This window comes from Branchiostoma belcheri, unplaced genomic scaffold (genome assembly GCF_001625305.1).
Source record: "Branchiostoma belcheri isolate BF01 breed outbred unplaced genomic scaffold, Haploidv18h27 scaffold38, whole genome shotgun sequence".
Classification (NCBI taxonomy): Eukaryota; Metazoa; Chordata; class Leptocardii; order Amphioxiformes; family Branchiostomatidae; genus Branchiostoma; species Branchiostoma belcheri.
In genome coordinates, this window is record NW_017803998.1 from 807,545 (window position 1) to 828,908 (window position 21,364).

The following is a 21,364-nucleotide window of genomic DNA, read 5'->3' on the forward strand; positions in this document are numbered from 1 at the left end:
GGTAAGGTTTAAAATTACCTGTACCTGGCAAATTCTTCCTGCAACTTAGCCCTTCGCTAGAATAGACTTGAAATCTGTTTAAAAGAATAGAATCTATGAGTTATTGTTCATATTTGGACATAAAACACTTTTTATTAATTGTTATGTAAGGTAATGTAAGATATTCTAATTTGCTTTATGTATTGTACTGCTATGTATTGTTGTATTGTAAACATTTAAGGACTCTAGCTAAGAAGATTACTATACAGTTTTATATCACTAATGAAGATTCTAAATGAACAAACAAGTCAAACCGATAACTGTTTATTTCAATTCCTAATTTAACAGCGGGTAAATATCAAATATAGTGAACAAAAACCTCCAAACCCTTGCAGTTTAGGACCAATGCAGGTTAGGTGCAGGTAGACATCAGAAGTACAAAAAAAAAAAAGAGTAGAATTTTTTCCTGTATGGACCTGGACATATGCAGGTGGTATTTTGAGCCCTGGCTGCTTAAATGGGTCATGTATTTTCAGGACCAAGTCAGAGGTGCTAATTACTTAGGCAAGGAGATATATTAGGTTGCATTCTAGACCATACGTTAGTAGGACACATATACATATAACCCAGCCTGAACCATAATCTCTCAGCAAGAAATCTGATCGTTTCAGACTTCTGGGAAGTACTTGGGGTTTCCATGAATTTATTGGAATAACCAAGGAGATTGTATGACGTACTTTGATCAGTTACTTCTATTAAAAAGGACAGAAACTGTGCAGGGTCGCTTGTGCAATTCTCGGCTTCCTGAATTCCCCCATATATCGACCTTTGCTTATTCTAGGCCTTCAAGTTCACCCCATTTCCTGTATCTGACCTTTTGACGTCATTCTGCCTGTCATCTTCCCCCACCCATGTGCTGTCAACCTAATCCATCCAGACAAACATATATACACAGACAACACTATGGTCAGAGGTCACCAGCCAAGATGGCCGCCTTCTTAGATCCTCCAGCCCTGGGGATCTGAATCCAGCTCAATCCCCAGTGGGGGAGGATCCCAGCGGTCATCTTTGGCAATAGCTAAGTACTAGATAGATTTCTCAGTTCTTTTTTGTGTTCATTTATGATTTTTGTTGGGTAGATAGAAAGAAAACCTCCATATTGTGGCACTGGTATGACGCTGCCCTCCCACCCTACCGTCTGTTATCTTTTGAGTTTACAAACGTTTTTCCTTGTTTTCATACTCTGCTTGATACCTGACATTATGCCCAATGGAACCACCAACAAGTCCAGCAATGATTCCTCAAGTGCCCCTTGTGGCATTTGTGACTTGCCTGTCACCTGGTCTGATAGAGGTGTAGAATGTGAAACATGTGGAACCTGGTTTCATGCATCCTGCCAGCACATTGGATCTGATACGTACCTGAACATTACTCCAAACACGACATGGCGCTGCGTCATCTGTACCAACAAAAACTACAGTAGTACTCTATTTGACCTACATGGAGTGGAACAGGAATACAGTAGTAATTTAAGCTCCTCCTCCCTTCCAGAAAATGAAACTGGGTTTAGGCCTCTCCACTCTTCTACCCCCACCCGTAACAGCCAACACGGCAGACAACAGAAACGACCTTTGAGACTGCTGAACGTCAACTTCCAGTCAGCCTCGGGTAAACCTGCAGAGATTGCAAACTTGTTGCAAAGTACTAAACCAGATGTCGTCTTCGGAACAGAGACCTGGCTCAACCCAGACATCAAGACCCCAGAGTTTTTCCCTGACGGCTTTAATGTCTACAGGAAAGACCGAACTGGAAAGCGTGGCGGCGGAGTCCTCATAGCAGTCAGAGATCACCTGCAGTGTACAGACGGTCCCCGAGCTTGACTCCTGGCGGTGAAATACTTTGGCTGAAGCTACTCACACGCAACCAGCGGCCACTCTACCTCTGCGTGTTCTATCGCCCTGACTCCTCTGACCAAGCAGCCCTTGAGAAGCTCGATACGGCACTGCGCAGAGCCGCAGGGATGAAGAACGCCCAGTTGATCATCGCCGGTGACTTCAATTTTCCATCATGGGACTGGGAAACCATGACACTGAAACCAAACCCAGCCCACACGACACTTCATCGACAGTTTGTCGACCTCCTGTATGACACAGGCCTAGACCAGATAGTACAAGAACCAACACGCGGTGAAAACACCCTAGACTTGGTCCTCACAAACTCACCATCTCTTATACCCCGTGTTGAAGTTATCCCAGGTATCTCGGACCACAGTATTGTGTACTTCGAGTTTAAGACCAAGCCTGATGCAATACAGAACATCAACGTCCCATCCTCCTCTACAGCCGCGCCAACTGGGAGGCCATGAAGGAGGACATGGTGTCACTGCAGCAGGACTTCCATGATATGGAAGTCTTTCCAACAGAAGCACTGTGGCAGAAGTTCAAGACTGCATTGAAGGGCAGCATGGCTGCACACATCCCAACCAAGAAGCCAAGGCGAAAACAATCCCTTCCTTGGATGACCCCAGACATCCATCGGCTCATTAGAAAGCGCAACAGACTTTACAGGAAGATGAAGAAAAGTGGCAATCAAGACATGCAGACTGAAGTCAAGAAACTGAACAGAGAGATCAGAAAGCAGATGCGACGCTGCTACTGGAGATATACTGAAAACCTATTCTCCCCCATGAGTTCAGGAGAAGACACCAGGACATGCCAAAAGAGATTCTGGACTTACGTGAAACATCAGCGTTCCACTACCATTGGCATCCCCGCCCTGAAGTCTAACGGAAAGCTTGTCACTGATCCCAAACAGAAGGCTGAACTCCTGAATAAACAGTTCTACACTGCATTCAGCGAGGGCGCCACATACACAGCATCAGAGTTCAAAGACCGGTGCTCACTACCTGGCTCCCGTGACAACTTTCCCCCATGGATGACATACAGATTAGCACAGCTGGCATTGAGAAACTCTTGGCAAAGTTAAACCCCGCCAAAGCAGCCGGCCCAGACGGCATTACTCCACGCGTGCTGAAGGAACTGGCTAAAGAACTGTCTCCCATTCTTACCACCATTTACCAGTCATCACTGCGCACAGGTCAAATACCTCAAGACTGGAAGGAGGCGTTAGTGACACCAGTGTTTAAAAAGGGAGAACACTACAGGGCATCAAACTACCGCCCCATCTCCCTCACCAGCGTTCCCGCTAAAATCCTAGAACATGTCCTAGTTAGTTCCATCATGCACCACTTGGAATCAAACAACATCCTGTCTACACAGCAACATGGCTTTCGCAAACACCGTTCCTGCGAGACCCAACTCCTTGAATTCACAGAAGAGGTCTTTTCAGCAATGGAGAACGGTGTTACGACTGACGTAATCATTATGGATTTCGCGAAAGCGTTCGACCGCGTAAACCATAGTCTACTTGTGCACAAGTTGGATTACTACGGGATTCGCGGCAACACAAACAGGTGGATAGGAAGCTTCCTTAGCGACCGCCGGCAGGCTGTGGTAGTCAGCGGCACCCAGTCAAGCTACGTGAGTGTGCGATCGGGCGTCCCACAGGGCACGGTGATAGGTCCAAGTCTCTTCATTGTGTACATTAACGATCTACCGCAGAGGATCTCGTCCCCCTCCCGACTATTCGCGGACGACACCGCTGTGTACCGGTTGATCACCTCTCCCAAAGACCCCCCAAAGCTTCAAGAGGATCTCAACAAGCTGGAGGACTGGGAGAGGGAGTGGGACATGTCCTTTCACCCAGACAAGTGTTACCAGCTACCCCTGACGAGAGCTAGAAAACTACCGATCGCAAATCCCAGCTACACCCTCCATGGTCACACACTAGCACGAGTATCCTTTACCAAGTACCTGGGTGTTACGCTTCAGACAGACCTTTCCTGGCGCATGCACATCGACAATACATACTCCAAGGCCAACAGGACATTGGGCTTCTTAAGGCGAAATCTTAGAGTGTGCTCCACCAAAACCAAAGAGCTTGCATATAAAGCCTTGGTCCGCCCAATTGTGGAGTATGCCTGTTGTGTATGGGACCCCTACACCGACGCTGACACAAATAAGATCGAGAAAATCCAACGAAGGGCAGCACGCTTCGTTCTGAACAGACACCGAAACACCTCTAGTGTCTCTGACATGTTGGATGAGTTACAGTGGGCTTCTCTCCAAGGCCGCCGCCGTACCACCAGACTCGCCATGATGTACAAGATCCAGCATGACCTTGCATGTGTGAGATGCGACGCCTTGAAGCCCGTGTCTGGCAGCAGGAGAAGCCGGAGAGGCCACAGTCAACAGCTCCAGGACATAACTTGCCGCACGAACTACAAACACTATTCCTTTCTTCCTCGCACTATCCGCGATTGGAACGCCCTGCCCACAGACACTGTCCAATCCCCGTCTTTGGCCACCTTTGTCTCGAGGGTGTCCAGTCCGGCCTAGACTCAGTCACGCTGGTGACCTTCGACCCGAGACATGTCAATTATTGCCGGTATCGGCAGTTGGACATTACCGGAAGAAGAAGAAGAACACCAGAACACAAGAGTGCTACCATCATCTTTCAAAAAGGATGCCTTGTACCACTACTACAGCAATGGTCTTTTTTTTTTATACAGGAAATATTTCCGCAGTCTTTGTGATGAGCTTTTTCAAGTATTTCAAACTTCTGTTTGATAAATGTGATGTTCTTATTTTTCTCATATTGGTTTGACATGGCAGATTTATACGAGCGAACTTCTGTTAATGATTGCCCATCAAGTATTGCTATACAAGTCGTTAATGTTATGATGCCCTTGAGAATTGGCATGAAGCCCCCTCTCAGTGGGAGGTATACAGCTACATGAACAAGTCAAATGCCCCTGCCAAACAAGTGTTAATCCTACCAATAAAAGTACTGGCAAGGGTCATATCTTAATGGTTATAAAAATACATGGGGACAAGGAAAGACCATATTTTAATGGCATTTGGGGAGGGATACTGATAAGCTGGCCCCTCCTTGTCATTGGCAAAATGGTCCACAAATTGAAGAACTTTATTTGCAAAATCATGCCCGTAGGCTAATTGCTTTTACAATCAAGTATAATACTCATTGCAGTACAGTAACAGGAGACAGGTAACAACTGTCTGGGAAAAAACTTCTACTACTACGCTAGCTATAATGGGTTCGACTTCTTCTTTGAAGGCAGTGGATAATGAATAGTCCCACATTCTGCATAATTAGTGGGTTTTGTGATGTTAGTAGAAATGCAGTTTTTACATTAAAAGCATCCAATGCAATTTGAGGGAGGCTAAACTTGATTTTAAAAGTCAGTTTTCTGGTCATTCTTTTAATGTAGTAAGTTGAATCAACCCTATCCCATAGCATCTGTGAAGCAAAATTGCAATGTCGCTGACCAAAAATGTTTCCTTGTTTGGCAAGATAGGCTAGTACTAGCTATTTATTGGTGGTACCCAAAAATAAAGGTGCTCCTCACGTACGTAGCTTGTTTTACCTATTTCAAACCCTTTAAGTATGAAATGATGACATAAATGTGTTAAGAAATGACAGTAAATGTTAATATCAGAAAGATTTTCTCATCCAAACTATTTTTTGTTTGCCACCCTGAAATTGGATGCCTTTAAGTTTAAGGAGTTAGCTGGAAAAAAACAAGTACCACCTGAAAAGACAGCCAAAACAACATGCCTGCTTGAAGATTAGTATCAAACTACAAATACAGTGTGGTGTTGAAATGGTATTGTCTGGCGCTTTGATAGTTTTTGCAAGGCAAAGCTCCAAAGTCAAGTTTCAATCCCCCCTATATCAAAGACCCCTTGTTCTTAGCAGAGCTCTCTTAGAAAAACATTTCACTAAGCTCTTAACGTAATTTCTGGCAAACTTCTTTTGCTAAGTACAATGGTACAAAACTATGTACCTAGTAGTACTGCTTTGATAGTCGTTACATCAACACAATAAAATTAGAAACCTTTCAAAATTCTAGCCCTTCAGTTAAACCCTATGCAATTGTGTCTTCTCCTTGATAGACATTTTCATTTTCTGTTCTATAAATACGAATACAACCAAGCTTATTCTTAATCTAAATGTAGCATAGTTCCAGGTAATGCCGTATTTGTATTAATGTTTTGTACTTTATGATCGTCTATTTATGACGGGACTTAAGAACAGTAAAAGTTAACTGCTAAAAGCATGTTGTTAGCAAATCCATGGCCATTAAAATAGAGCCATGAATGCATAGTCACCGAGTCAAGGCTTACTAAAAGTAGTAACATTTCTTTAACCACTGCAACTGTACACTTAGGTACTATTCAAGGCCTTTCCTTCCCACTAGATTTGATTACTACCAGGAGGGATTCTTTTAGCATGTTTTCTCCGTCAAAGACTTCTTTCCTTGGTCAAAGTCATCTGTTATGTATTGTACTGGGAAACTTAGGGATTTACGTTGACTTTTTGGTACTGCTCTTAACTCTGTAAATGCCTCTCTTGTGCAATTTGTATATGAAATAGTTTAATGTAATGTTGAAATGTACAGTACTAATGTGAATGATCAAAATTTGAATTTTACTATGCTAAATGTATGTAATATCATGTAAATATTTTTAATGTGTAATTCTATGACCACATCTTGACTCCAAGATTGTGCAGTGGTTAATGTTTTTAAAACAGGATGTGCATCTTTGAACGTAATTCAGCTTTATGCTGCAATGTTCTTGATTTTAGCAATAAACCATTTTTATTTGATTGATTGATTGATTGATTGGTACAGATAGAGGTAACATTGTATAATATAGCAATGATAAATCAAGCAACTTCAAGTTCAAGAACGTAGAAATAAACTTGTACTTAGTTACGCGAACTTGTATGCTTCCAATTGTTAGAAAGGATTTAACCACGCGGCTTCAGTAGATGTAATTCAATCAGGTATTAAACCACTTCCTGAATTCCTCCAGGCAATCAACTGTCAAAATCCCCTCCCACCTACCACCTGTAACCACAGCTATTAGGACACACACAGGTATAAATCTATGATTCAGCCACCCAAAACAATACTCCCAGACCGAGAAGTAACTGACTAGCTTCTTCTTCTTCCGTTAATGTCCGGCTGCCGTCGCTCCGGCAATTACTGACATTTTTAACGGGTCAGAGGTCACCATATACTAGTAGCTTATAAGGCACCTGGCATATTTCACCTCCCTATATATGTCTGTGTATAAGATACACTATTTTGTAAGGCTGGAAACAAGATGTTGCTTTAGACTTGCCCGTTTGGAGTAACTGAGTCTACCAGTCTGACCATGGATGGCATGAGAGGTGAAGAGTGTGTGTATACACTGTACATTAGGGACGCACACCAAATGTCAAAGTGTGCTCTAACTTTACCGGGGTCGGATTTCTGACCCTCCCGACGATTCGGCACAGGAAACTCTCCATCTTTCCCGCAGTGTTGGAATATTTCAAAGTCGGGTAACAAAATCTTTCATTCTGGGGGCTATTTAAGGACAAGGAATTCACCATTCCAACAAATATACTTCCAAATTATTATCATTGTGCCCAGAATTATTCTTAATGACACACGTGATTATTTTTTCAGAACAGAAATTTAAACATGAAGCTGTCAAATTTTAGAACCTATGCTGAGGGAAAAATAAAGTAAACAAATGTCACAAAATTTCTATTTCCAATTGTAATGTACATTTTTAGAAGCAAATTGTGTTAAAACAGCAATGTTTATGTATATCAGCAAGTCACTTCTAAATGCATACACACTAGTCCCCACGAGTAGTTTCAAATGTCCAAACAGATTACTTTGAGTGGGGAGTTAATATACCAGAGGAGCAAACCCCGGGGGCATTTACCTGTCCAGGTCAATATAATGCACTGGACATCTCGTATTGTTCACCTAACACGGTATTACAAACACTTTACATGGAGTGGGGCTAGGGTCACATAAGCTACCAAACACACTATTACAGTTACAGACACCTTCACAAATATGCATGCATAGGGATGTGTATAATTCCTGACAATTTGCCATTTCGCTTTCTTTAAACTTTTATTCTACAATTTGTCAAAGGCATTTGCAAACACATTATGTTGAACTCAAGTAAAGGCTTAACCAAAGTCCATATATCAGTGCAGTTCATATAATTTAAACCTAACAGAATGAACCGTAAGTTTGCAAAATACACGTCTTGTACCATGTAGTTTCAGCATTGAAATGTATAAAATGGACATTCTTGTCCATTTTCTTGAAGAAAAGTCTGCAAGCCATATACAAATGTCTTTTTAACCTGCTTCCAATAATGACGACACCTGTTGGCTTTTCCACACCTTATTTGTTGAAGGATCAAAACTGCTTCCCCTTTCCAGTTTTGGTATGGTCCATCTTTTACAGACACAGTTTTATCATTCATTAAATAATATCCCTAAATTCACTGATATTCAGATATAAAGAAGAAAAATGACTGTTAATTTCTATGCTTTGCATTCAAAATATGCTTAATGATAAATCCTACATTTTTGCAAAATGGCAGAAAAAACAAACATGGGACAAATCTAGGGTTTAGAAATTCATTTCAGGTCCTGTTTAGGTTCAATCAATTTTACCTTCCGAGCTTCTAAAAGTTGACATAATACTTTAATGACCAGGCAAAACTAACAGGCTACAGTCAGTATAAAGCATGTATGTGTGCATAATAGATTAGAGTCCCAACTTCGCAAATTAGTTACACCACTGAGATTTTGCCTTGTCCAAGCAAGCTTACAGAAAATACATTAATGCACAGTGACTCTAAATATATGTTGTAAAAGGAGCTTATGTATTATTTAGCATGAAAGTTCATCTGTGTTGGTACAAGTCATTATGAAATAGAGACTAAGCTTCAACTTCCAACACTAACTACATTTTGAGCTTATGATTTATTTCTGAAGATAAGTTTAATGCAAGATGGGCCAAATTGTTTACAGCGGTAGTCAGAATTGCCGTCAGGAAGGTAACAGAACGTCACCAAAATGTTGGCTGAATAAAAGTAAAATACTTGGCTACGTAAATCTCTTTATTCTAAACGTAACAATAGAGGTACAGATAGTACATGTATAACTATAAGTAGCCTGTAGTGGTTTCCAATGAAGCAAATATATGCGGAACTACTATAAAATGTTGTTCAAAACAACGTGTTTGCTAGTGTTTAAACGCAAGGCGACAAACGCAACAGGGTCCATCCAATTAAATACGAACCACTAATTCTTGTAACAAAAGAGAGAATGTTCAAAGAAGGAGAGTTGACAGACTGTTGATTTCACGTGCTGCGTGATAAAGAACTTGTTTAGATGATAGCGATAGCGTTACTGTAATTCGCTTGTCTTCCCGTGCAAAATTACACGATCTTAAGAAAATCGGCGTGTTCAGGAAACTTAATCTTTGCCAGAGAGTAGGAAGCATAACATTTGTCATTAAAAAGAAAAATGATTTGATAATGATAAATTCACAGTACAGAAGTGACCGTGAAAACTGTGAACATTAAAGTAGCGTGAAAAAATCGGGAAGTACAGTATTTTGTGCTGATGGCTATCGCTCAGCAGGGGGTAGTCAGATCATCCTTTCCTATAAGTATAACGTGCCTTAAATTAAGTTTGACTAATTGTACGTGGGAAAATCCAGTTAACTGGTCCTTCGGTAAATTGAGTTTGAAGTGCTTGTGACAATGACAATGATCAAAATAAGCCATTTCCTGATTATATTTAACCTTAATTCATAAGTATTATTCAACTCAGGATTCGAGATACTTTTTCTGCATACCTGCACAGGTGTAGGTACATGTAATATTGAAAATAACCTGCACCAGACAAGTTTTACCTGCACTACTCAGATTTACGGATCATACTAAGAACTGTTCAAACAAAAATTATTTCTTTTATACTACATAGGTGTAACAGTCAATACAGCAAATAAAATCCACATACACCTACATGCATATACAAACCCAGTACTACATGGACCAGTTCAGGTTAGGTGCAGGTAGACATCAGAAATACCTGCACAGCTCCACTTTTATCTGCACTAAGGTGCATATACACCCTGTATTTCCAGCCCTGTCAGCAAACATTTGTAGAAAACATATGCCTTTATGATATTATCGACCACTGAACCTTATAAAATCTAATCATACTTCCAGTTTTTGATTCCCGCTACCACGTAATCAAATAGCATTCCTTGGACGATGCCACAGTTAAAACATCAGCTTGTGAAAAAACGTTCTTTCAAACGTTCTTTCGTTCTTGCATACATATATTTATATATACTGTAGAATATTGCCTTCAAGTATAATTATAATAGTCAATGAAAAACAACAGTGTATTATGTTACATAAACCAGTAATACCAACTACTGTATACGTAGGACCTGGTATAGTTATAACGCTTGAACATAATGCTCAGAATAAGATTAATAGCTAGCCCAACAGGATCCACTTGTTGACTGTCTATATATTTTTACCTCAAATAATGTATATATATACATACCTATATATAGTATAAGACATGTAAACCTATGCTTTGCTAAACAGTGGGATATCAATTCTAGTGCTATCAATAGCCAAGGCTATAGATGATTGGTGTCTTTTTCATGTGTTCTAAACAGATATATGATAAATCACAGGCCTGTGTGACAATCAGTTGTGTGTTTGTACCTTCTAAAGTAAGAACCTTGAGGTATGTAATAGTCTGATGTTGGGTAAATGTAGCAAGAAAGGGTAGAAAACAAAGTGCAAATACTTCAGTTGCCCTTTTAACTCTTTAAGTGCAGGTATTTATTTTGGGACACTTATACACAATAACACTAACCGTGCTCAACAGAGTGAAAGAGACCGGCATACCTGGTTTCGTTGGGACAACGCGGGTAGCGACGTTCTTCGGTGCCTGTGGTGGCTGCTCGGCGGCGGCGGTTGGCTGCTACGCCGTCGCCTCATCACGGAAATCCGCGGGTCGGCAGCGCTAAACTGCATGGACGATTTCATCACAGTTTCGAGGTAGCAGGAGAGGACGTAGCCACACAGGCAACACACGTACCCGAGAAACGGGCGCACAAAACCGGGCAGCGAGTCCGGGCTTAGCCCGATGATAACTCTCAGGCCGACCAGGCTCAGTCCGACGGAGGTGTACTGCGTGTTCCGTACTATCGGAAACAGCACCGTGAGTCCCAGAAACGCTACAAGCGTCCACATGAAGAGGTGAAGACCTATTGTTTCGCCTAAGGTTACCTGTGTACAACAAACCAACAATGTACTTTAGTCAATATCATCAGTAAATACAGATAAGGCTTGATGTAATAAAACATGTAAGACAACAGACTTATCTTGTTACTTGAACTGCAAAATGTATGTAAAACAAATTTTCTATACATAATTGTAAAGAAGGCTAAGCAAACTAGACTACTTACTTTCCTTTTTGGACAAGAAAAACAATATACATCGTAAAAAAATGTAGCCAGCAAAGACAAAGTTTTTCTTAGGTTTCTTCCTAGTTGTAACAGGGAGAGTATTTTCAAGACATACTTTCACTAACACACCTGTAATCTAGTGCTTGACAACTTGTTTACCTTGCGCAGCCTTCACACCTTGTTTTATAGATACTTGAACGTACCAAAGGTCAACAAGTGTTGTGATGGTATCACTTGGAATGTAACAGGTGGTTATGGAGTTAACACAATCAACTGAAATATAACAAGTTGTTTTCAACTATTTTTCCTAAATCTCTGCTTCCTAACTCCTTGACTAAAACTAAAAGAGACTTGGTAGCCAAACGGATATTTCAGTGAGCCAAAGTACCAGCTGAAAAAAACCCTTTTGAAAAAATGGCACATTTTTGTACAAATAAGTCAAATTCCAGTTCTGGCTATGCTGTGATTTTGTCTTTTTTTCTGTCATGTTGTATCCAAATTTCCAATTCCAAATATGACATTTCTACATCAAAAAGTGTACACAATATGACATATATCCACCATACGGAAGGATAGAAAGATGAAAATTCATTGCAATTCAGTTTCTACAAGAGGGAATTTTGGGGTAACATACAAATAAACAGTTCACTCTAGACCTCTTTGTCTCCTCATACAGCTGTATGCATAGCTGATGAACTACTGGTAATTTACGACAAGACTAGGAGGTAGAGAACACATTTTACTATGGATATGGCATGTACGTCAAACAAGGTGCGTCGCAAGCCGGCAACGGTTACGCCAATTTGACGTTATCCATCAACGCGGATTCCTGTGCAAGCCGACAGTGGGACAAGCGATTCCTGCACCCAAAAACGCTGACCTAGGGTATAAATTTCAATTCTTGAAAGTAGGCCGAGACAGGGAAGTGCTATTATCATATATCACTGTGCACTTGCTGATGGTATCTCAACCTCTTTTCCCCCGCTCGTACAATAAGTCGCAAAATATGCCAAGATTTCAATTACCGAAGGCAAACAGTGCAACAGTTTAGTAGTATTTGTGATTCTTATCCTGTAATACGATTAACTAAAAACCATTTCCGAAGATTCACACATGAGCTAAGAGTGACCTTTAAGTCAGCTTGGACATGTTTTCTTTACCGTACTTAGACACATTTTCAGAACCTCATTATATGCTTGATTATACAGTACTTACATACTTACACAATTTTTGGCAGCTAGGTTTAACTTTAACGAACTCATTATTCTAAAACATCTTTAGTTCGGTATGAATTGGATGTCATCCGAAATTTTTGCTTTGAAAAATTCTCAGAATTACGGTAATCATATGCAATCAGGTGCATGCACAATTATTCAACCTTCTTGAAATAATGTGAGCACAAATTTTTTTTTCTGTCTACAGTATATTGAATTCTGCGATACGTCATTTTTTAACAATACAAAACATGATAAGCCACAACCGTAAAACATAACCACGAACATAAACCATGAAATGCTTTCAAATTGTTTTTGTGAATTTTACGGCATCATTCAATTTTGTATGGCATTTTTTACAGAAAAACACAACCCTACAACCAACGTTTAGTTTATGGAAACATAGGATCGTGCAACCTTGTAACCTCTTACTACATTTTGGTCTTTTACTCTTGACCCACTGTGTTTGTATGGTATAATGCAAAGTATTCTGCCTTCAGGGGAAATACTAGTACATAAATCCAACAATGTTTATTGATGTTAGACTATGCCAGCCTGCCATAGAGTTTTCTAGCCTTAAGGCAAGGATACGCTTCATTCAACTTAACCTCCTACAACGACTATATACACTAGCCTTGTCCATTTCTGACAGCACTGAGCAAGAAATTACTGTTTTTAAGGAAATTGCAATGCAGAGATCATTTATCAACTTTCAGAAAAGTGTTTGGTGCTGTTGTAGCCTGTATTTACAACCAGATTGTGACACCCTTAATGATAACAATCATGTTAACGCTGATAAATGATCATTAAGGTTGGGTAAGTTTTGAGCATTTGTTAGGATGAATATTTCCGTGATTTTTTTTTTACTTTCAAAATCTCTTTGTGTGGTCCTTTTACCGTGCTACCAACTTGGTACGTGCGATCGGAATGCCAAAATAACAAAAGCTACTGATTTGTCAAAACTTAAGGACGATTCTTTGTGATATTTTGTGGAGTGAACGTTAGAAGAGAGCGGCTTTTGTAGAGTAGTGCAGGCGCCTGGGACACGGCTCGGGTAACTGTTTTGATAGTGCAAGTTGTTCTGAGACCAACTGGAACGTTTCGGCTGAGAGGAAAAGGTATGTCAGACGACAGGCTGAGGAAAAAGGGCAAGTCAGACGACAAGCTGAGGGAAAAGGGTAAGTCAAACGACAGGCTGAGGAAAAAAATGTCAGACGCACGAACTGAGGAAAAAAATGTCAGACGACAAGCTGAGGAAAAAGTGTCAGACGACAAGCTGAGGAAAACAACAGCAGACGACAGGTTGAGGAAAAAATTATGTTGGACGATCAAAAGACTGAGGAAAAATATCAAACGACAGGCTGTGGGGAAAAAATCGAAGCCTCCAGTGGTACAACAACTCACCTGTACGAAAAACTCGACCAAGCAGAGCCCACCGAACATCAGGTAGACATTGGAGTCTCTCCAGGCCCGGCGATAGTAGAAGGCGAGCCCGCAGAAGGCCCATGTCACGCTGCAGAGCGGTAGGAGCACGGCCACGAGGCCCCGAGCGAGCTGCCACGGCGACTCGCACCACAGCGACGCGAGCAGGGCGCCGAGCGCCAGCCCCCAGCCCCATCGGGGCAACATCCCCAACTCGGGGGACGGCAGCAGCAGGGCGAGCCTGCTACCCTCCCTCCCCGGCTCCAGCGGCCGTACTAATGCCGGCACGTAGCCGTTGTTGTAGGAGGAAGACGATCTGGTCTCTCGGGAGGAGGCAAACTCCATGGGAGAACGCTGTCAGACGACAGAAGTAAAGTCCGCACAGAAACACTGACACTCCTTCTCACCCGACCGCCATGATACTTCTGAAGTACAGGACTCCCTAGCTGCCCAACAGCTCTACCTGATTAGGACACAGGTGCACGTCACTACACTTCAATAGCGAATCATGATCAAGTGTCAAGAACCAAGGACGTTGAACGTCCTTGCAAGAACAAAGAAATCAATTTTAGGTCACAATAATTTATATAATAAATTTCTTGGTTAAGTTTTAATAGAAAACCAGTGGAGCAAGAAGGCGAAATAAAGAATGGAAAAATTGTAGGAATAGGCATTCTCAAAGAAAGCTCCCATGATTTAAATACTTTGCATAAACTTTTCATGAATGAATAAATATTTATGACAAAACTTTAACAGCTTATAACTAAGGATATTTCAATAAAACTTGTCCATTTAGGAATACGACTGCTTCATTCAACTGTTGATAACAAAACTTTTCTAAATGACTCTTGCACAGAGAATAGAAAGCATGGACTACAACAAGAAATTGGGAGTGCTTACAGAAAAAGAGCTATCATCGTCAATTCCAAGCAGCAAGGGACTTACTTAAGTGTTTTACCATCATTATTTCTTCCATATTTGTGTGAAAACTTTTCACTCAAAATTTGTCCAATATGTCACCATGCAAACAAACGCATTGTTATGGTAGCTATGGAGCCTTGTATCAACACTCACAAACTAGTTTCCCGCGCTGCATACTGGGAATAAATCGCTGGAACAAAAGTCACCAAAACCAGCTGGTAGAATTTTATTCCTCCAACTCTAAGCTTTTTAGTAACTGATCGTAGTTGATCAATGGTCATAATAAGAATATAAGATCAGTTTATTAAATCCAAAGAAAAATTCCCGATGATTTTTTATAATTTACTGCAAGGTACCTTTCAATATCTCCAAGCAGATTTTTTGGTGGCAAAACGCTTTGGCAAAGATAGCTCAAATTGGCTAGGCTGTATCTATTTTCGAGACAGCTACCTTACCATTTGCCACCCAAATTTTGTTTGCTTAAAAAAAAAAGAAATCGCGATACATCACACAAAAAAACACGTAAAAAATAAACTGCAGCATACACCTCTGCTTGGAGATTCAAAATGCGATTGGGACATCGTCAGTGATTTTTTCCACCCTCGTTTTCTGGTAAGAGAAACTGTACATTTTGCGGGATTGAAGACGATTGTATATGACTTATGAGGGATTTACTTGCCAAAGTTGAACTGAAAAGTGTTTAATCACGGATGGTGAGGCAGCGACCAACTTTAAACCTGTCTTACGATGAGAATACTAAATGCTACTCTCCAAGCAGAGGTTGTGGGGAATGATCGTTACCTTTTTATATATGGCCGTTGTTTTTTTTTCCTGATCCCCTCCGTCGGTGGCCGCGGAGCTTCTCTGGCTAATGGATACTGCCTGGCCAATTTGATACTGTCTTTTTTGCCACCGAGAGGGATCTGCTTGGAGATTAACTAAATGCCTGCACCTCAGATGATATATGTATGGTGCTTGTCTTACAGTCTAATGTAAATGAGGGCTCTTATACGTATATTTATTCATAATCATTAAAAGAATGATTCTGTGAAATGTATATGAGAGAGTATGGGTTCAAGGGTGGTCTTAGTGTCAATATATCCTAGTCAACATATTTTTCCCAAATGAAGTACAGACTAAAAATGGCGGGAAAATGGATGGCACATTAATCGATCTTTAAATAAACTATAAAAAACTAGTAGTATTAAAAACGCGAATATCGTTCTGTTGTCATCCTTCAAGTGAACACGAATCAAAGTCGGCTGCCTTTCACTCCCAAAAGTCTGATAGAAGACTATTCGCGGATCTTTTTTGCCTCCCAAACGTCTGGTGGAGAGACTAGTTTTGCTGACTGTCCTTGATACGGGACACCAACACCACACAGTTCACTCTGACGTCACCATCGGTGCGAAAAATTTCAAGCACTCTTGTGTGGTCAAGGCCGCATTGTGCTAAACCGCCCTCTTTTGTGGTGAGCCGTCTTTTTTATCTGCAACAAAATTAGCCTCTACCAGGCACCGCGGATCGCTGGAAAAATAGTAGAAATTTGCTGAAATAAAGGGATAGTATACCAGAGAAGATCCAGGGCCATAGAAGCTCCAATTTGTGACCCCGTCAAAAGCTTTGAGCTAAAGGCATCCCATGCAATTTCAGGGCAGCAAAACTGGATTTTGAAACAAAGGGAATTTCCTTTTAATGTGTAGTAAGTTGAATCATCTATATCACATACATACATATAGCTTACTGATATCTGTGACTAGTATGAGGCAAAAAAGTGATATGAGGCAAAAATGTGATGTCATTGACAGAAAACGAAACGGTTGCCTGTTTTGTTTTATAAGCTGGTTCTGGCAATCTAGGGACGCCCCCCCCCCAAGAAAAGAGGCTAGTCGACTCCTCATGTACTAGTAACTTGTTTTACTTTTAGGGTCAATTTAAGCGCTTCAAGTATGAGTTGATGACAAAAATGTACTAAGAAATGGCAGTAAATGTCAATATCAGACAGATTTCCTCATCTACAATATTTCTGTTTTGCCGAACTGAAATATTGCATTGGCTGGCCTAGCCTTTTCGCCGAGATTCAGAACTTTGCGTACTAGTATTCCGCCTTCGCACGAAAATATCGTCTGCAAGGGCGCGAAATTGCACAACGTTGCATGAAACTCGCGTGAAATTGCGTAAAATTTCCAGGGCTATTAGCGGACTGCGTGACGTAGATATCCGGGGATATCGCTCTGCCGGCTGAATTTAAAACAGCTCTCACTTGACAGCTAGATTTCTATAGACAAAACTTTTTCTTTATTAAAAACAATGACTGAAAGTAGAGAATAAAAAAAAGAAGAGAACATATATATATCAGTCAGTCTTATATACAAAACTTTTTCTTTATAAAAAAATGACTGAAAGGAGAGAATAAAAAAAAGAAGAGAACACATGTACATAAAATGAAATACATGAGAAGCTCTCACTTGACAGCTAGATTTCTAGAGAAAACTTTTTCTTTCTTTAAAATATGACTGCAACGTGAGAAATTTTATTGTTTCATTTCATTGTTCTTTTATGCTTGTAATCTGCAATTAGCCCCACCGGGCATGAATTTGCAATAAACTTCTTCTAATAAAAAATAAAAAAAAAAAAGAAGAGAACAAATGTACATAAAATGAAATACATGAAATCAAGCTCCCATAGCATGTTAACGTTTGCAAGCTTACGGATTGCATACTACTATACGGATCATCGGATGGCTTACTAGTATATTTTAAATGATTAAGATAGGAAAGAATATGAGCCCAGGCCAAGGATTACTAAAATAAAACCGGGTTCAGAACTATCATCGATATCGGAAAACAGCAAATAATACATGTGGTTAGTCAAAATATCACTGAGTCAGTAAGTATGGTATGGTGGCTAAGATTAGAAAATCTCATCTACATGTATAAACATCAGGGATCCGGCTTTATGTTTTACCGCTGTTTTGCAACATTTCGAATCGTGATCATTCTAGCTAAAATTTTGCGGAGAGGATTTTGAAGACTCAGGAGCTAAAATAGGTTTGGTAACCAGTCTATGATCTTTCTACTAGTACACCCTTATTTTTAAATTTCTTGCCTTCTGTGTGCCAAAAACAATACTCTTCAAGCAGAGGTTTGGGTTTTGGCTTATTTTGGGCGTGTTTCTAGGCTTGTTAACGGGATTTCTTTTTTGCCCTGGTATCTGGTTGGCGTTATAAAAGATGAGTCCAAAAATAAAGCCCGATTTAAAAAAAGCCAAAAATAAGCCAAACCCCAAACCTCTGCTTGGAGAGTAGACACTAAGCCGGATCTTTACATATGTTTGGAGATTAAAATCAGCTATTGTATATAACCTTTCAACATGTTGATACTATAAGGAGGTTATAACCCTCTTGATGATACTAGCCGTATTTCGCCTCGACGCGCTGCAGGTCAGATAGGCACAGGCTTGGCGTGTTTATATACACTACTGTATACATGTATGTGACAGGCATGCAAACCGTGCGGCTGTCAACTGTCTACGGTGTCATAGTTCACAAGGGCCCGAGCAGACTTTCACCTAACACGACCCCAGCTACTGGTCTCCGGGCCTTTTCACATGTCCACACAGAAAAGGCGGTGACGTTTTGACGTCACAAAAGACCGTGCCGACTTGTGTTTCGCCGCCTTTTGTTGCCCCGCACCACAACATTCTCAGTTTTCAGTGTTTTGTTGTTGTTGACGATTGAAAGCTCTGTTCTCCATCACACTGTGGTTCTCTATTAAACGCAGCCATCTGTTGCTGTAGTAGAGTTCACAGAAGTTAGCCTCTATCAGGCTCCAGAAGCGGCTGGAAAGAGTAGAAACTGGTATCCAATACAATTTCAGGGCGGGAAAAATATCCTGTTGAGGAAATTTGTCTGATATCGACGTTTAAAGCAATTTCTTAGCACATTTTCGTCATCGTTTCATACTTGAAGCAATAGAAATAGCCCAAAAGCAAGCCACGTATGACCGTTCTATTTTTGGGTACCACCAATAAATATCTAGAACCAGCCTATGATACGAACAAGCAACCATTTTCCGTCAGCGACATTGCATTTTTGCGATGAGATAGGGTTGATTCAACATATAGAAATGACCAGAAATTTGACCTTGGGTGCTTAACACTTACCACTTCAGTGGACCAACTCTCCTGGCATGTTATCTGTCTATTTTAGTACCCTGTATTTGGCTAATTTCTACTCTTTCTATCCACTTCTGAAGCTTAGTATAGGCTAGGTTATAAAATCTTGACTGCTCCTCTTTCATACAAAATACTTTCGAAATGCAATAATATGTAGAACCATGGAGGTTAGATATAACCTCCTTTGCAAATCATAGAATACAGAGAAAAATTTTATAGTGTTAATTTGTTGTGGGTTACAAGCCCGAACTAAAAGAAAATAGTGCAGAAAAAACCATCTACAAAATATGTTTTCCATTATTCTGGCCATTATGGCGGCCTTTTTCGGTAAACAGACTTGTTTGTTTATTTTACGGCGTTGTTGTGGTCTGAACTTGTTGGCACGGTGTGTGGCATTGGCCGGGCGGTGTGACGTCATGCGTGACGTCACGCGCGGAAGGTGAATGGGAAAAGTCAAGGGAGTCGGCGTTGAGTAAATATTTTCTTGCGAGAGAGCAACCTCTGGTGCCAACGCTTGGCTGGGTCGAAGAATTCGACTCATTCTCTGTGGAACCAACCCTAAACTGTAAACAGGGCAGGGAAATACTCCAGAAACCACGTCCAAACAAACCGCAAAGTTTCTGGTTGACTCTAGAAAATTTGCAGAAGTGAAGGAACATCAGGGGTGACAAGTATACAGTGCAATTTTATGGAATACAGTGCAAGTTTACTAGTAGTAGTATACAGTGCAATTTTACGAAATGCAGTACAATGGTATTAGTATACAGTGCAATTTTACGGAATACAGTGCAATTTTATTAGTACACAGTACAATTTTACTAGTGTACAGTGCAATCTTATTGTATTCCGTAAAATTGCACCGTATTCCGTAAAATTGCACTATATTCCGTAAAATTGCACCGTATTCCGTAAAATTGCACCGTATTCCGTAAAATTGCACTATATTCCGTAAAATTGCACCGTATTCCGTAAAATTGCACTATATTCCGTAAAATTGCACTATATTCCGTAAAATTGCACTCTATACTCTGGCACCCCTGAACACGGACATATTTATAATAGAGGAGCAAGCTAAGAAAAACAGTCATCTAGTCAGCGATCAGATGTCGGGAGAAAAGATCGTGACATTTCTCAGTTGCTGTAAATTTTTGTAAGAAAATGTAACGTTCTTTCCTCCTATTATTTACTTACTACTATCACACTATAAGTTCAAAACACTGTACTAGTATTAGAAAGGTACATAGAGCCAGCACATAGAAATATGGTCATTTAATTTTCTAACCGTTTTGCCTCACTTGTTTCACATACAATGTATATCTTTTCCCCATAAGAAACTTTGTTCAACCAACTGTAACAAATACACCCGTTTTTTTATCGCGAACCAAGCCAATGCAAGCTGCAAGCTTATGAATCCATCACCCAAACTGCTATCACTATTATCAGCTTAGACCTGGTAGCAACATATTGTACATATCGCAATCTCCACTGGTTCACCGTGGGCGAAGTTCTAATCTACAGATAGTTAGCATGACGTACCCTTGAAGGGATTCTGAGGTGATTTATTCAAGTGATGTAGATACCAGTAAATGATTACATTCACAAGGATAAAATATCTCTTTTGGGGGGGCAGTTTTATATCCAATTGGAGCACAGTGGCATAAGTGCAGTGGAGTCAGTCGAGCCCTATCACATTCGTCGTAGGATTGTCGTAGGATCGTCGTAAGATCGAGGTACGACCGCCAAAGTGAGGTAGTCAAGGATTTTTGGGTACTCAATGATGTTCTATCCGTATTACCTAGTCGTACAAAGTCGTACAATAATCAGCTGTTTTGTTCACTGTCTTAGAGTGTCGGCGATTGGTTCTGCCACAGTCTGCTCTTGGAAGTTCTACGTCATCAAAATCGTACGATAACCTACGACAAATAAGACCGAACCGTTACAAGTAAATGTAACGTTACAGGTGGTTCAACATTACCTCAGTTTTTTTTTGAAACTAGCCTGCTTTAATTTATTATCCACCTGACCGGCTGCAAGTCTAACCTTCTAACTATTCGCCCATGTCTTTCTTTAGCAGTGGCTCTTTCCACTGTGTGTGTTTGTGTGCGGTTCAAATGTGGTAACTGTGCGACACTTATATAATGGAATTCGAAGGTCAACATGTCAAGGTCTAGCCGCCATCTTTTGAAGTCAAAATCTCATCCCCATG

At 40.6% G+C, this 21,364-nt stretch overlaps 1 protein-coding gene across 2 annotated transcripts in view; it reads right to left on the minus strand.

Annotated features, from left to right (window-relative positions):
• The window catches only part of LOC109476501 (cGMP-inhibited 3',5'-cyclic phosphodiesterase A-like), a 77,194-nt gene extending 62,689 nt beyond the window's left edge, over positions 1–14,505 (minus strand). For both annotated transcript variants that reach the window (XM_019777442.1, XM_019777441.1), the window contains exons 1-2: positions 14,044–14,505; positions 10,863–11,246 (exon numbers count right to left, since the gene is read on the minus strand). In XM_019777442.1, the coding sequence (XP_019633001.1) occupies positions 10,863–11,246; positions 14,044–14,406 (747 nt within the window). In that variant the 5' untranslated portion in view covers positions 14,407–14,505. The remainder of the gene's footprint in view (positions 1–10,862; positions 11,247–14,043) is intronic.
• Between the last annotated feature and the right edge of the window lie 6,859 nt (positions 14,506–21,364).